The sequence below is a fragment of the Electrophorus electricus genome, chromosome 6 (assembly GCF_041902795.1).
Source record: "Electrophorus electricus isolate QZ-2024a chromosome 6, ASM4190279v1, whole genome shotgun sequence".
Classification (NCBI taxonomy): domain Eukaryota; kingdom Metazoa; phylum Chordata; class Actinopteri; order Gymnotiformes; family Gymnotidae; genus Electrophorus; species Electrophorus electricus.
In genome coordinates, this window is record NC_137502.1 from 11,890,001 (window position 1) to 11,904,672 (window position 14,672).

Below are 14,672 nucleotides of genomic sequence, written 5' to 3' on the forward strand. Positions count from 1 at the left end.
GCACAAGCCAAGTGCAAATTTAAAACAAAAAGCATTACGTCTTTGCAAATTGTATGCTAGCTAAGCATTGTATACAACATTGCACGGTGTAAAGAGAATTTACCTTCTCTCTGCCCTGCATGAGGCAGTCCTCCACTTGTTCATCTGAGCTGGCCCAGGAAATCTGAGAGAGAGAGTGAATGGCAGGGTAGGTTACCATGGAGAGTGCTGGCGATTTCCTACCAAGTAAAGTCAGGTGAATGAGCTCATTGTGACCAGTGCCCAAAGTTTATCAGTGGAGCAGTGGACAGTGCACATATTCCAGACTTTCATTCCTTATGGAACTCATGAATAAATAGGGACAGAACAATATAATTTTCAAGGCTCTGAGGTTATTGGGCCCACATACACAGCAGTACTGTCTATGGTCATCTGACCAAAGTAAAGCAAACAGCCTTTCTCTAGAGCATGTAAACCATGTCTGACTTCTAGTGGAAAACATCCTCATTAACCTTTTATGTGTGTTTATGTCTGAGCTGCAAACACCATTTCTGCCCCCTCTTACTGTCTCTACTCTCTGCTGTACTGAATAAAGATCAAGCTAAAGGCTCATACTGGACCATTAAAATAACTGTGAGCCAACATGCAGAAAATTACATTCCTTTTTGTGACTTGGTTGAGTATTCTGAAAGGAAGCTATTAGGATTCTATAATATATGGTCATTTGCTATTTCTATTCATTTTAGAGACCATTTGTTCATATTATGTCAGCGGATCTTTACTTAATGAAATTTTGAATAAAAAGAACTGACGTATGTCCTTGGCTAACCTATGGACAAAAACAGAGACTCAAAACACCCCCATCCCCCCACCACACACACACACACACACACACACACACACACACACACACACACACACACACACACACACACACCTACCTCTCTGTGAGATGCACTGATTCTGTCCAGGTTAAGTGAGTAGAGTGTGTCTTTCCCTCCAATAAACAGCCTTTCTTGAGACTCATCCAACAGCATAGTATAGTGCTGCAAAGTGCCCTCTGGAACCTGGAACACCCATGTCCTGTTCAGCTCCCACAGTTCTGTACACACACACACACACACAGGAAAGGAACGAAGAATGAATTGTAAGCGACATTGCAAAGGAAGTAACAGATGGGTGAATGAGCAAACAGGATTCTGGAGGGAGATTTGATGGAGCTGGGCCCTGGAGTATTGTCTCCAGACCAGGGTACTCCATCTCTGCTCTGACTAAAGTACTTCATGACCTGTTGTAGGCTTCTGAGCAGGGTTATGTCTCTTTGTGTATTGCTTGATCTGAGTGCAACATTTGACACTATAGATCACATTTTACTAGACAGACTCAAAAATGTTTTTGGGATTAGGGGACTAGCCCTTTCCTGGTTTAAATCTTATTTAGCTGGTCTCTACCAGTTTGTTAACATAAATAGAGATTTCTCAGCATACAACAAGGTTAGCTATGGTGTCCCACAAGGATCTGTTCTAGGGCCTCTGCTTTTTTCTTTATATATGCTACCTCTAGGTGACATTATACGTAATCACTGTGCTAGTTTCCAATGCTAAGCTGCTGATACACAGCTATATGTCTCAGCCAAACCAGAGGACATTTATCAGTTTAGCATGATTGAGGAATGCATAAAGGCTGTCTGACAGTGGATGTTGAGAAACTTTCCCTCACTTAATCCTGACAAAACAGAGGTGTTCCAAGGAGCCCTCACGCCTGTGGTTCCTTGATGGCGCTATCCTTTTTGCTAGGCTGCCATGGCTAGATCTGCCGAAGTCCATCTTTGCACATTAAAGTTCCCTAACTTATACATCCTTGTACCTGGATATGCGTAATAATCTATTATCTCTTTCTGCCGAGGTACACCTGATGTAATGATGTTGCTGAGCCTCAACCCGTCTCAGTTGCCATGGCTATTCCCACCACCCCCTGATGTCCCTTGCTGTAGCCCAGCACACCTCCATCCCAGCCAGTTGCTTCTCCATTGCCCTTGACATTCTCGTGCAGGATGAGTTTCGGACATGCGCAGAGCATAGAGACCAGACTAAGACTAGAAAACCGAACTAGACAATTGCTTATTTTTTCATTTTATTATTATTCATTTATTTTTCTCTCTCCCTATTTATTCTGCTCCTTACTGTCTATGTTGTTACTATTGTGGTGATCATAGTCGGCCAGAGGAGAATGGGCCCCCCCTTTGAGTCTTCCTCATGGGAGTTTTTTCTTGCCAGTGTCCTCATTGGCTTTCTCACTGGGGGGCTTGGACTTGGACATATGTAAAGCTGCTTCGTGGCAACATCTGTTGTAAAAAGTGCTATATAAATAAATTTGACTTGACTTGACAAACCCAGGCTGTGTTACCACACGGCTAGAGTACCAGGAGGATTCAGCTGGTCATATCTATGGCCACAAGTAAACCCAATACTTCTCAGAGGAGCATCTGTGAATGAGACAGATCGAGTGTGAGGAATCAAAGTTTAGGTGTCAGCAGTGTAGGTGAGTTTGGCCTTACTGAGTATGATATCTGTATAATCAACAGTGCTGGTCAGTTTGGCCTTTCTGGGTGTGATATGTGTATATATGTGCAAAACTAGGCTTCCAGCAGGCCTGTTATATAAGATGCTCTAGTTGCAACCGTCTGGTTTTGCTTTGAGTGTGTGTGTCTGTGTGTGTGTGTATATGTGTGTGGGTGTGTGCGTGTGTGTGAGCATGAGCCCTCTGGTTAAATACTCTACTCTAAAAACCTGTTTGTAATTTCAAAGTGTCTCTGGTCAAAGTATCCTAAAAAATGTCGACCAGATAGCTCATTGGGCCAGGCACATGCATATCCTCACACATATGACCAGGGGCTACTCCCCACTGAGCCGGAAAGTTCTTAGGCTCACTGCTTGTTTCAGTGGAATGGATGGATAATGTATGAGATACCTTCAGGGGACAGAAAGGGAAGAGAGAGAATGAGAGAGAGCGAGAGAGAGAGAGAGAGAGAGAGAGAGAGAGAGAGAGAGAGAGAGAAAGGCAGAGATAGATAGATAGATAGATAGATAGATAGATAGATAGATAGATAGATAGATAGATAGATAGATAGATAGATAGATAGATAGATAGATAGATAGATAGATAGATAGATTACTGGATTAATTCTTTTTAGAATTAATTTTATTCATTGTGAGAGATTGTGTGTTTGAAAGAGCAGTGATGATTTACTTGACTGTGAGCAACGACTAAGCATGTGTTTTGGAGGGAAAGTGAAACAGTTATGCCTACATAGGAGCTCAAGCAGTTAGAATACAGTCACCCCACAGTTAACAGTTAACCTCTGACATCTTTCCACTGTAACCCTCGAGCATATGTTCTCTGAGTATGTGAGATGCATGCAAATCTGGCATGGAGAGCAAGAGAGAATATCTAATGAATATGAATATGAAAAAAAAAGATATCAGCAACACTGAGAGCCACAGTGTCATTTCCTGCTCATTTACTGTGATTAATCCATGTTGTTCTTTTCTTTGATTTAAATGTCCCATTCATGTTATTTGATATGGCATTTGTTTTATTTATGATGAGTCTATAAAATAGGGCACACATGCACACATGGAAGTCGGCCTTTCTTTAAAAGGATTTCTATCCTTTTAGTTTTCTTAAACCTATCTTAAATCTATCGGTTCTGCCTCATCCTTGTGGTTTTAATAAAGCAGAGCACAGTAATTTAAGGCAGATAAATTAGACATGCTCTGTGCTAGGCCCTGAATCACATACTGTCTTCCACCTCTTCATGACCTGCAGTAAGTATTATGTTCCATTAATCAGCTCAAGCTTTGATGAAGAGGCGTGTGGGTCCTCATTGCTTGTGAAGGAGCCATGCGGCTAGAACAAACAACAAATTACAAATGTCCCACCACAAGCCAAAAGCTAGCATTCAGCATCCCCTGAGGCGATGAGTGGTTGATCCTCCTTATAATACTAACTCACAAAGAGCCTCTGACCCTGGGCAAGGGTCATACCATTAGGTTCTATTAGGAGAGAGAGACAGCAAGCTGAAATTCAAGAGGAAACCCAACACCATTCATTAAAATCAGCATCAAGACCACAGTGTTTGGTATGATATACCCTTTGAGCAGAATGCTTAAGAAATTTTGTGAAACATCACTTATCTGTATTCCACTTTTGTCATCAGAATAAAAACAACAATAACAAAAAAAAAATTTAAAAATCAGATTTCTAAATTTCAAAGCAAACAAACAAGTAAATTAGGAGTCATATATCATGCAAGCCAAACTTTGTTCTACAGCCAGAATAATTAAAGTGTTTTCAGCTCTTCGATGCCTGTCCTCTTTGACATTCTGTATTGTTTTGTGTTGACAGCTTGTGTTGATGTTTCTTTTTATTTGTTTTTATTTTCTTCTCATTCATTGTTATTTTGCTTCTTGTAGACTATAGCATGGATTTATTCAGAATAACTGTCATATATCTTCACATTGTCAGTCACCGGAGCCGATAGATGAATAAAAGCCTGCTAGCCATATGTGCACTAAGGACACTATGACTGGGTCAACCCTCTCAACACCAGTGTAATAAAGGAAATGCATATAATGCCTAAAAATTGAAGTGGAAATTGTCCTTCCCTCAAGTGTATAGCCACATGTGCTGACCAGATCTCTCTCTCTTTCTCTCTTTCTCTCTCTGTGTATTTCTCTCCCTCTTTCTCGCTCTAGTTTATTTTGAACTAAAGACCCATTTCCTCCATCTAAGCCCTCCATTTGAGAGGAGTGAGTTGGTCTAAAGGCAAAAAGACCTGCCGGATCTCCCCAAAGAAGAGTCCCAGATTTTGGAAAGCGGAAGATGAAGCGATTGAGGTGATGGATGTCTCCTCCCCTCTGTCGGGGGCTATCAGCTCTCAGAAATTGGTAGGCACTTTCTGGCCAGAGGAAAAGGGCCTTTCTCTTTTATGTGTCACTTTGAGTTTACTCCATCTCTCAATCTACCAAGTAGCACATTATCATAGATCTGGGTTTAATGACTTTTTGCACTGCTGATTGGTGTGGACTGTAGGTCTCTAACAGAAAAGCCTACACAGTGCCTTAGTAAAGATTAATGTGACATGAGATACAGTAAAAGCATGCTAATTACACTTAATCAAACAGACTGATTGAAAACGGAGATTATTTTGTAACCAAGGTGACAGGCTGCGGCTCCCCAGGACTCAATGCCCTGACCAAGGCCTGCTGCCTTCCTGAAACTCGCATATTGACTGTGTTAACCCACTAACCTTGGTAATTATCATAAGGCCGATCCTGCATCGGGAAACCTGATCTCTGCTTTCTCTTTTATGGACCAGAGTGAACAACCTTCCTGGACCAAGCAATAACTCTCTTAAGAGACAGCACAGTATTCAATATGCCTGTTCACTATGCCAGTGGAAGAACACGAGGGAAATATTCAGTATCACAAAGAAGCATTATGATACATTTTTAGAAATCAATACCCATATTATTCTCCTCTTCTACTCCAAAAGACATTCTCTTTTTGCCTTAATAATAGAACATTTCCCTAGATTTTGAATGTCTTTGCAACAAAACCAACATATCTGCATTTATAAAATAATAAAAATTTTAATAGCATTTAATATTACTGAATGAGTTGTCTACTCATGTACCCAAATGGATATTTAAATGGGTCATTTAGAGTTTAGCCTTGTCACTGCACACACAAAGAAAAGCCAGAAAATGAGAGCTAAAGCTTTCTTGTGCAGTTATACCAAGATACCTTACTTTTTTTTTTTCTAGGTTGACTTCTGGATTAGTGCCTGATTAAAACTGCATGTACCTATAAAAATGAATAAATCCTTCAAATGTATTTGGTACCCTCATGTACACACCTGACATATTTTCCCCTTAATTAGACTGAACAGCATGATAAACACTATATGTGTCTTTCTAGCTGCAGGTCTTGGGAGGTGAAGGCCCTTTTCTCTGATCTGAAGCCCAAAGGAGGGCACTTCCTGTGGCCTGACTGGCAGGGGCATCTCCATGGTCTGGAGACCAGATGGCAGGATGGCCTTGTACAGATGATGCCTCTGGGGCTCCATATATCACCAGCAGACCCCTGGATGCCTGTGCATGGCTTGTATGGATCTCAGTGACTGGTATTAATCAAAGACTGTCTACTTGTGCCAAATTAGGGCTGTCATGGTGCCTCATCCCTGAGTGCCCTACCAAGTGCGGAGGAAATTAACCTGGCCACCACCAGCCAATCCACTCTTTGTCTCAACTGTACTGCAGTGAGGCAAGACAAAACGTGCAATGTCTAATTTCCTATTTTAAATTTTTTCTTGTTAAGCGTGTGCATGTATATGCATGTGTTTGTATTTAGGAAATTTGGGGCAGCTAGAACTGTGAGTTTTACTGTGACTAAGACAGTGATTATGCAGTTAGTTAATGCAGTTTGTACTACACACACAAGCCTGTGCAAGAAGAGAAATGGCATTTTCCAGATTCAAAGGCTCACACACCATAGAGGCTCAACAGTGTCCTGAAAACTCCTGTGTGGTAGATATTAAACTGGCTGTGGCCTGAGATCTGAAAACATTACTGCAACCTACTACTACTACTTCTCAGGTCCTGTCTACTAATTAGAAATTAGAAACACTGATTTTTACACATTGTTTCAAGCAAAAACCTTCCTACATGTAAGAATATCTTGATGAAACAGTGTCTGCATGCCGAGTTGACACTGAAATGTTTTGTCTTTGTGTCATGTAAAACCTTGATAGAGAGGCTGAGATTCTAGCCCTTTCAGTCTCTTTAAAAGCTATAGTGGTAGAGTTAAAGAGTAGAGCAACTCCTTATGCTGATACCACACACATCCCACAGATATGAGGAGAGATATGAGTGCAGAACAAAGAGATATGTGCAGACACTGCTAGATATCGTGAGATGGAGCATTCATTCCCAGTGGTCCTTGGGTAAAACATAAGTGTGTGCTTCTAATTTTACACTGCATCAGGGTTCACCTTGTGTGTAGGTTGTTTAAAATTATTGTGTAGTTGAAAATATGCAGAATGAGACAGAGTCAAGCATGAATATAATGAAGCAAAAAGAGAATAATCACAACTGCTTTTGAAAAAGGGCAGATTTTATGCTTTACTGAGCAATAATTATCCTGCAGTACCATGATGTCTCGCTCATGCCTTGGACATCTTTCTACAGAGCTGTACTGGCTTACAGAATTTCATCGCTCAAACCACTGAGGTTTATTCCAAATGTCCTCTCAGCAGACTCAAGCATTTACTCACCAGACAGGCAGGACACATGCGGCTCTTTCAGAAACAGGAGGCATGTGTCAAGCAAACATCTACAGTCAGGGGAAGAGGGGTTGGGGACTGTCTCTTACATGAAAGTATATAATGGGACATATGTAATTCTACACTACACAGGACAGGTTTCACCCAGCACAAAACTGTAATTAGACATAATTACATTTGTTTATATAGCATGATTTTTCAGAAAATGGAAACCTTGCTGACAATAAGAAACCCAAGTCAATGAAAACCAGTTACCGCATCCAGAGAAATCATGCTTTAATACAAAATTATCTTTTTAAAGAAAAACAAATAGCATGCAATAAACCTAACCATCTACATCATCTTACCCAAAACTCTAAGGTGACAGTAATACTTTTATGACAATTGTTTATATGGAAGAAATCACATTTTAGGTAACAATATAGCCTAAATCCACAAATATGTTTGAGATGATTCTGAGGCAGCATCTGGAGGGAAATCACTCTTACTTTGGTATTTTTCCTCTTTTTGTACTGACAAGAAAAATGTACATATAAGTGGACATATTACTCAGTTGCAGAAAGACCCCTGAGTGTTTGAACATAATGATTGTTTCCACTTACAGTCAATGTCCATACATGTGTAGAACTGCATGCTTTGAAGATACGGAGAGGGAATTTCCGCTATTTAAATCCTATCATTTTCCCCACCTGGGATAAACTAAGAATTCCCTGTTATCATTGAGCTGAAGACAGAATCTGCAATGATTGTAATACAAAATATACAGTAAACAGGTTTTGGAAATGTTAAGGTCTCTTGCACACTTACTTCACAAATACTTTTAACACATGAATAGAGGTGTAGAAAGAAGTAAATGGAGAATTAGCTTCATAAATGATAATAAGCTCTTCACTCTCATATATAACCCTGACTGGAAAGTTACAGACATGTGACATAATGATACAGACTGGGAATGAGAAAGAGAGAAAGAAACAATGATTGGTGTAGCAGAGAAAAGCAGAAAGCTTTAAATTAAAATTAGTTATTGATTCTAGAGCGCTAAAACAGTATTGTAAATCTTTGTGAGTCGGGATGAAAATAGCCCTCCGCTAAGAGCAACTTTGTGATTAATGTTACACTTTAATTCATTCCCAGGCATTAGAATGATTAGTTTTGTTTAAGCTCCTTCCCAGGGGGATGCCACTGTAAGTTAAACATGAGGAGTCTTGAAAGGTGCATAAACTCTTAGCATTACTCAACAAAATGGCGTGAGTAATCTTCCACAAAAGAAAATAAATATAGCCTAAAATCAGGATATTCACTTCCCACTGGTGGAGAAGACAGACTGGACCTTTTGCGAATAACAACAACCCCCATCTTTTTTGGCCCTGTTGTTTTTGTAAATTTGTATGTGATGTCACTGCTCAAATGCCACATGAAACAGTGAGGAAATATAAAGTGGGGTGTTGTTGACAATGTCAAGAGAAAATTAAGGAAACGTGACCTTTGGGGTATCCAGGGAAGAAGGTCTAGTGCAGAAAGGAGCACACAGACTTCAGGATGCACACAGCAATCCATACTGTGGATCATTTTGAACTGTCACGGCTGTTCAGTGCTAAGGATAAAGGCACGTTTATGCTTGCATTGTCTCCACTAGGAAAAACAGTTTCAGAGATCTAATTCAGAACACATTTTTGCTTCTAGGAGAAAGTGTATCTTAAGTATATGTATGTGTCCATTTTGTCCCCTACTGATTGCACTGGCTGAGATGTTTTATTACAAACTCAGGAGTCCCCACCACATTCTCTCTCTCTCTCTCTCTCTGGAGAAGCTGTCTCCATGACAACACCTCAACTCCCATATTTGAAAGGAAGTGATGGGTTTATTGGGTAAATAGACCTCTCTTAGATCTCAGGAGAAATACTAAGAAAAGAAGAGTGGGTGGTGTGATGAGAGTGAAAGAGATATATATGCTGAATGTGTTCTGTTGCCATTCCAAGTATATGAGGTCAATGCTGCAGCAAGACCAGGTTTTTTCTCTGTCCTAAGTACATCATTAATTACCTAACTTACTAGGAGCACACACAGCAAAGCCAGGGAATAACAGATCTAATTAAACAGCAGACAGCAGACACCAATAAATCCTCCTCCTTTTATGTGCTGAGTGAGTGAGGGCATTAAAAATCGGCTATTTAATTGCCAAATAGTGAAACTGTTATCCTGGTTATACCAGAGACCAACACATGAACAGCCTGTCATGAAAAGTGTTTATGATATAAAAATTAATAAACATGGCAGAATTGAGGGGAATTTATATATTCCCTCCCTCATATAAATACACATAGACTTTGTTATTCTGGCACTCCCACATCCTTTTAAGTAAATGACCCTGAGCAAAATCATTTAAAGGCATCGGTAGCATAGATGGGCTCTTTCTTCTGCTCAAAGGCTGGTTTAAAATTACATCTCAGGCAGGGGTGGCACACTAGCAATTACAACTTGAACCTTCTCGCAACCTGAGCTGACTTTGGGGCTGTTGTACTATCGATTTAAAAGAGAGCATTAAATTAAACACAGACTTCAGTGCTACCGTCTATCATCTGCATCCTAGGCAAAAGCTGGTAAAACAAAACCAGAGGGCAGATTGGGGAGGCTTAAAGGTCTTGTTGTTTAGCAGCAGGTGGTGCTCCACAGATTTAGAGGATTATATGCAATCTTTTAGTTTGCAACTATATAGGTAACGATGGATAAGCCAGATATTAGGAATCAAGTAATTGGTAAAAGGCTGATTGACTGGATTCCAGTCAATATCTGGATGCACAGAGTCCCACAAAGACATATATCCTTAAAAAGAATTAATCCAAATTGTTTCTGTATCCGGGTTTAGACCACTAATTTGATCAAATGTTATTTTAATACAAACAGTGCTAGGTGAAACTTGTTATTGGACAGGTATATCTGAATATTTATAAATTCATGATAAGAAACCTTCTGCTTTTATACTAAAAGCTCTTAAGTTTGTTTGGCAGCACATGTTTAAATTTTGGCAAATGTAAATGTTCTGTGATACTATGGTACATGCAGAGACGTTTATTTACACAAGGTAATGCACGAAACTCTAACTCTGTCATAACACTGTTACATCATTTAAGAGTCCCATTCTCTAGGACCAGGTGGAAGTGTTTTGAAATAATGTTTGGAGATGATTTAAACTAATTTCAGGGATAGATATACAGCTATTGGAGATCATGTGCCCAATGTGCTTTTTAACCCCCCTGGTCACTGCCATAGAAGAGGGCAAAATTGTGGTTGCTCTGGAGAAGTGACTTCAGTAGGCTATGGATAATCCAGTGGCATAGTGTGACACTCTAAACAATACCTGAGTGTAGATATGAGTTGGCTGTCTGTACTGGAATGCATCACTGGCGTAGACTCAAATATCTCGGGCAGGCAATTTTCATACCTCAATAAAGGGTGGTTTATTCTTCTTCAACATAACACTTTCCTTCTCTTAACTACAAAGCATATCCTCTAGTTATATCTGGCTTCAGAGTTATGTTTTAACCATTTTAGATTAAAACTGCACACCACATAGTTTTCAATGTGTGGAACCACCCAGGCAGCTCCACATAAATACACCCCCAAATTGTAGAAGTATTTAAAATTCAACTTCCAAGAAAATCCAGAAACAATGGATCAATGCTTCATGCAAATTTGCTTTTGAAATGTTTGCCTCACACCACCCTTACTACTGAGCCATACCTATAAGGTAACTATCTTTTCTTTTGGATAAAACGTTTAAGCTGAAACACATGCTGGTTGTTGGAGTACTCGGGTGTTGGACATTTTAAATGGGAGTTGCCCATATGGACTCCATAGATCTCCAGACAGCTTGTAATGTGGCTATGCCTTAATAATCAAAGCCACTGGGCAATGGAATCTTTGCAATGAGAAGTTTGATTGTGGAAAGCTTTGCTCAAACTGGAGTTATTATATGACCATATAGCAATTTGGGGGGCTTTGGAAGAGCAGCAGTCAAATCTTTTCTTTTGGTCTTTCTGTCCCATTAATCTGCCTTTGTTTGGTCAAATTACCTAAGAAGAGGTTCTCTTGAAGATCGTGCTGAGTAATGAAACTTAATTGCTATTATCCTCTGCCTATTGTGACATCATTTAACACTGCAGGACAACACACCCTAGAAGATTTATCTTAATAATTACCATTTTCGAAAAGACACATGGTGAGAGAATCCTTTGTCAGCATGAGTTTGAAGTCATGACAAAGTGAAAAAAAACTGTTATTTTGCAGCACACTCAAAAGTGCAGTTAAAATATAACATTTAGCCAAATTTAGCAAACAAGTCATTCACCATTGCAGAGTGCAGAAGGCTGTAAAATGGCTAGAGAAACTCAAAGAGCATTAAAATCACCCAAAGTAAAGCTATAAACACATTGCCACAGGTTCCTGCTGACCTGAGAACCCTAAACTACACTTCTCCTGGAGCAACCTGTATGGCTGCTGACAGATCAAAACAAAGCTGACTTCAATTGCTTCCCTGTTTTCATGCTGTATATAATTTAAGACACGTTAATATCTCAAGGGTGCAAGCCATGAAGCTTAACCGCACACCTCTCTCCTGTAACTGCCTCCAAGATCAACGAATGCCTCCGCACACACTGAAGCATTCAGGCTGTTAACACTAGCAACGGACTGACATGTATTAGATCCAAGATGTTTTTCATTCCATAATGATAGGATGCACATAAAAACACGCTTCCCTGCCCTGTATGGTGAAGCATGATTTATCAGTCCAAACATGCAGGAAACAGGGTGACAGAAAGAGTGTGAGAGAGAAAGCAGGGTGTGAAGTAAACAGTAAAAGATAGACTGCTTGAGACAGAGAGGGAGAGACTCGGTGTAGATGGCTGATCAAAAGCAGAAACATGGAGGTGAGAATCACATTGCGGGTGATTGTGTTAGGAAAGAATCCAAAATTTAGAGCAAGGAAATAGAAGCATTTAACTAGAAGGCTATTTCTTTTGAGCATGTCGATCATGATGCCCACCTACCATGAGTAAAGTCATCAATATGCCTTTGTTATACTTGTCATTGTTATTTTTTATACACTGTTATACTCGTTATATTATGATGCACAAGATTGTAAAATCCAATCATATGTTTTACTGATTGCAGGCCAGGAGTAAGTGGAAAGGGATACAGTTTACAGAAGGAGGTAAAGCGGTAAAGAGGCCAGGCTGGCAAAAGAACACGCAGACATAATTCCAACTCTCACTGTCTTTTTGAGGATGATTCTTATATTGTCACTGTGACCAGGTCAAACTAATCAGAAAGAGGGGGTGGAAGGTGGAGAGATAGCATTTTCCAGGGGTAGGGTGTGTAGCTATCTACAAAGGGTACCCTCATCTTTCCTGCATAACACTGCAAACAGGCTGACACCAGCATAACAAAATGAGTGACTGATGCTCTTTCACTGAACCTCTGGAGTTTAAAGAAAGCCACATTGTAGTAGATCAGTCACCGTAACATAAAGGAAAAACACTCGTGGACAGGAGTTGACATGTTTATTGAAAGCAAAGTTTCATTCTCACTTCTCAGTAAGAGCTCCAGGTTTGAATAAAGTCAGCAAGTGACCTCATTTATTAAATCTAGTATGATAGAGTTTTTATATTAAGAAAATGTAAACGTCAAAGAATGTAGTAAAAACACTTGTGGCTTTTCAGATGGATTTCTTATGACCTGACTGCTGGTTTTAGCCATTTCAATATATTGGATCCAATATATTGGATTTTATGTTCAATTGTCTGCTTTTTTGTTAAGTGACCCTTAATTAGTGAAGAACATATACTGAAATTCAGTTTAGATGCTTTGTATTATTTAGACATTTTAAATGCAATTTATGTGTATTTACTTTAGTTTTACTGTGTATTACATATATCCTGATGTGCTGACTGCTAAGTCAACCTGTCTCTGATAAAGGATTTTTTTCTGATACTTGTAATGAAAGAATACTGGAAAAGCCTTGTAAAGTATGCACCCTCTTAATCTGTTCAACATGCACTGACCTGCACACTGAAGTGCAGCAACTCGGCATTAAATCCCACTCAGCCATATCATTAGACTTGATGGACTGTTGGCCAACTCACATTGCATGCAGCTACAGTTAATGTGGCTGTACAGTTTTAATTTAATTCACTCTTGAGTACACACACCCATGATCTCAGCACCCACACCTGTTGCCTTACCCTTGTGGGACAGACGCAGTCGTGGATAGTTGCTTCTCGCCCCTTGCACTGCCAAGTTGCTCCCCAGTGCCATGTAAAGTGCGAGGGTGAGGGTCCACGCACACAGCGCCATCCTCGCCCTCACTGCCCCTCCAGCGCCTTTCACACTCCCTCTCTACCACCCTGGAGCCTCCATCGTCCAGCTGGGAGACAGCAGACTCTGATCCAACAGGCGTGCAGTCACCGAGGCATGGTGGCAGGGCTCAGCTCATAAATCCTCAAAGGTGGCGCAGGCAGGCGGGCGTGCACGTGTAGCTCCCGTGGCGTGCCTGCTAACGAAGCCTTCGGCGCGTGGCTTTCAGGGTGCAGCTGGTCTCAAGAACGCGCAGAGCTGTGACTCAACCCCTGGCTGTCTGCCTGACAGTCCCAGCCTTCCCCAAACTCACTCCGCACAACGTGAGGGTGTGCGTGCAGCACCACGTGTCAGTCGAGGGCCGCGTGGGTTTCGCAGCGATCCAGGCACACGGCTCCCTCGGAGAACTAAGAAGAAGCAGCCCTTGTCTGCTTCCCTCCACCTTCTGCTCTCCCCCCTCTCTCCTCTACAGCTCTGTGAAATACTGCCTCTCCACGTGCCACCCAGCCGTCCTCCCCTACTGACTGCTCCACTCCCCTGCTGCTAACATGGATTCCAGCCAAGCTCTCGCCTGCCTCTCACCACCCCCTCCCCCTGGCTGTTCTGCCTCTCTCCGTTCAACCCTCTGCTGCTGTTTTTCTCTCCTCTCATACATTTCATCCGTCACCTGCTAGACCGTGCGCATTTGCTATGGTTCTTCATTTATTTCTTTGTTTTCCTTGGATCTTTCTTTATCCCTGCCTACACTCATGTCAGCGTTTTTAGAACTTTGCCATACGTGACGTCAAATACAGGCTCCCAATCTACTGGCGTCTTTAATGACAGGGAGAGAGGGACCTTCCTTACCAATCCAAATGTGCTGTTGCATAGCAGTCTGAATATCATTCCTAGGAATGAAGTTGCTCTTCTGATTGGTGGCCTACTCCAGGGGAATATACAGTTAACACTTGAAAGTACTGTGCTGCTGCTCAAGGGCCAAGCATTCGAAAACAAA

The 14,672-nt window shown here is 41.0% G+C and overlaps 1 protein-coding gene across 1 annotated transcript in view; it reads right to left on the minus strand.

The window, feature by feature from the left end:
* The window catches only part of sema3e (sema domain, immunoglobulin domain (Ig), short basic domain, secreted, (semaphorin) 3E), a 29,837-nt gene extending 15,598 nt beyond the window's left edge, over positions 1-14,239 (minus strand). The window contains exons 1-3 of the mRNA XM_027009692.3: positions 13,567-14,239; positions 921-1,081; positions 104-163 (exon numbers count right to left, since the gene is read on the minus strand). Coding sequence (XP_026865493.2) covers positions 104-163; positions 921-1,081; positions 13,567-13,678 — 333 coding nt within the window. The 5' untranslated portion in view covers positions 13,679-14,239. The remainder of the gene's footprint in view (positions 1-103; positions 164-920; positions 1,082-13,566) is intronic.
* Positions 14,240-14,672: the final 433 nt, after the last annotated feature.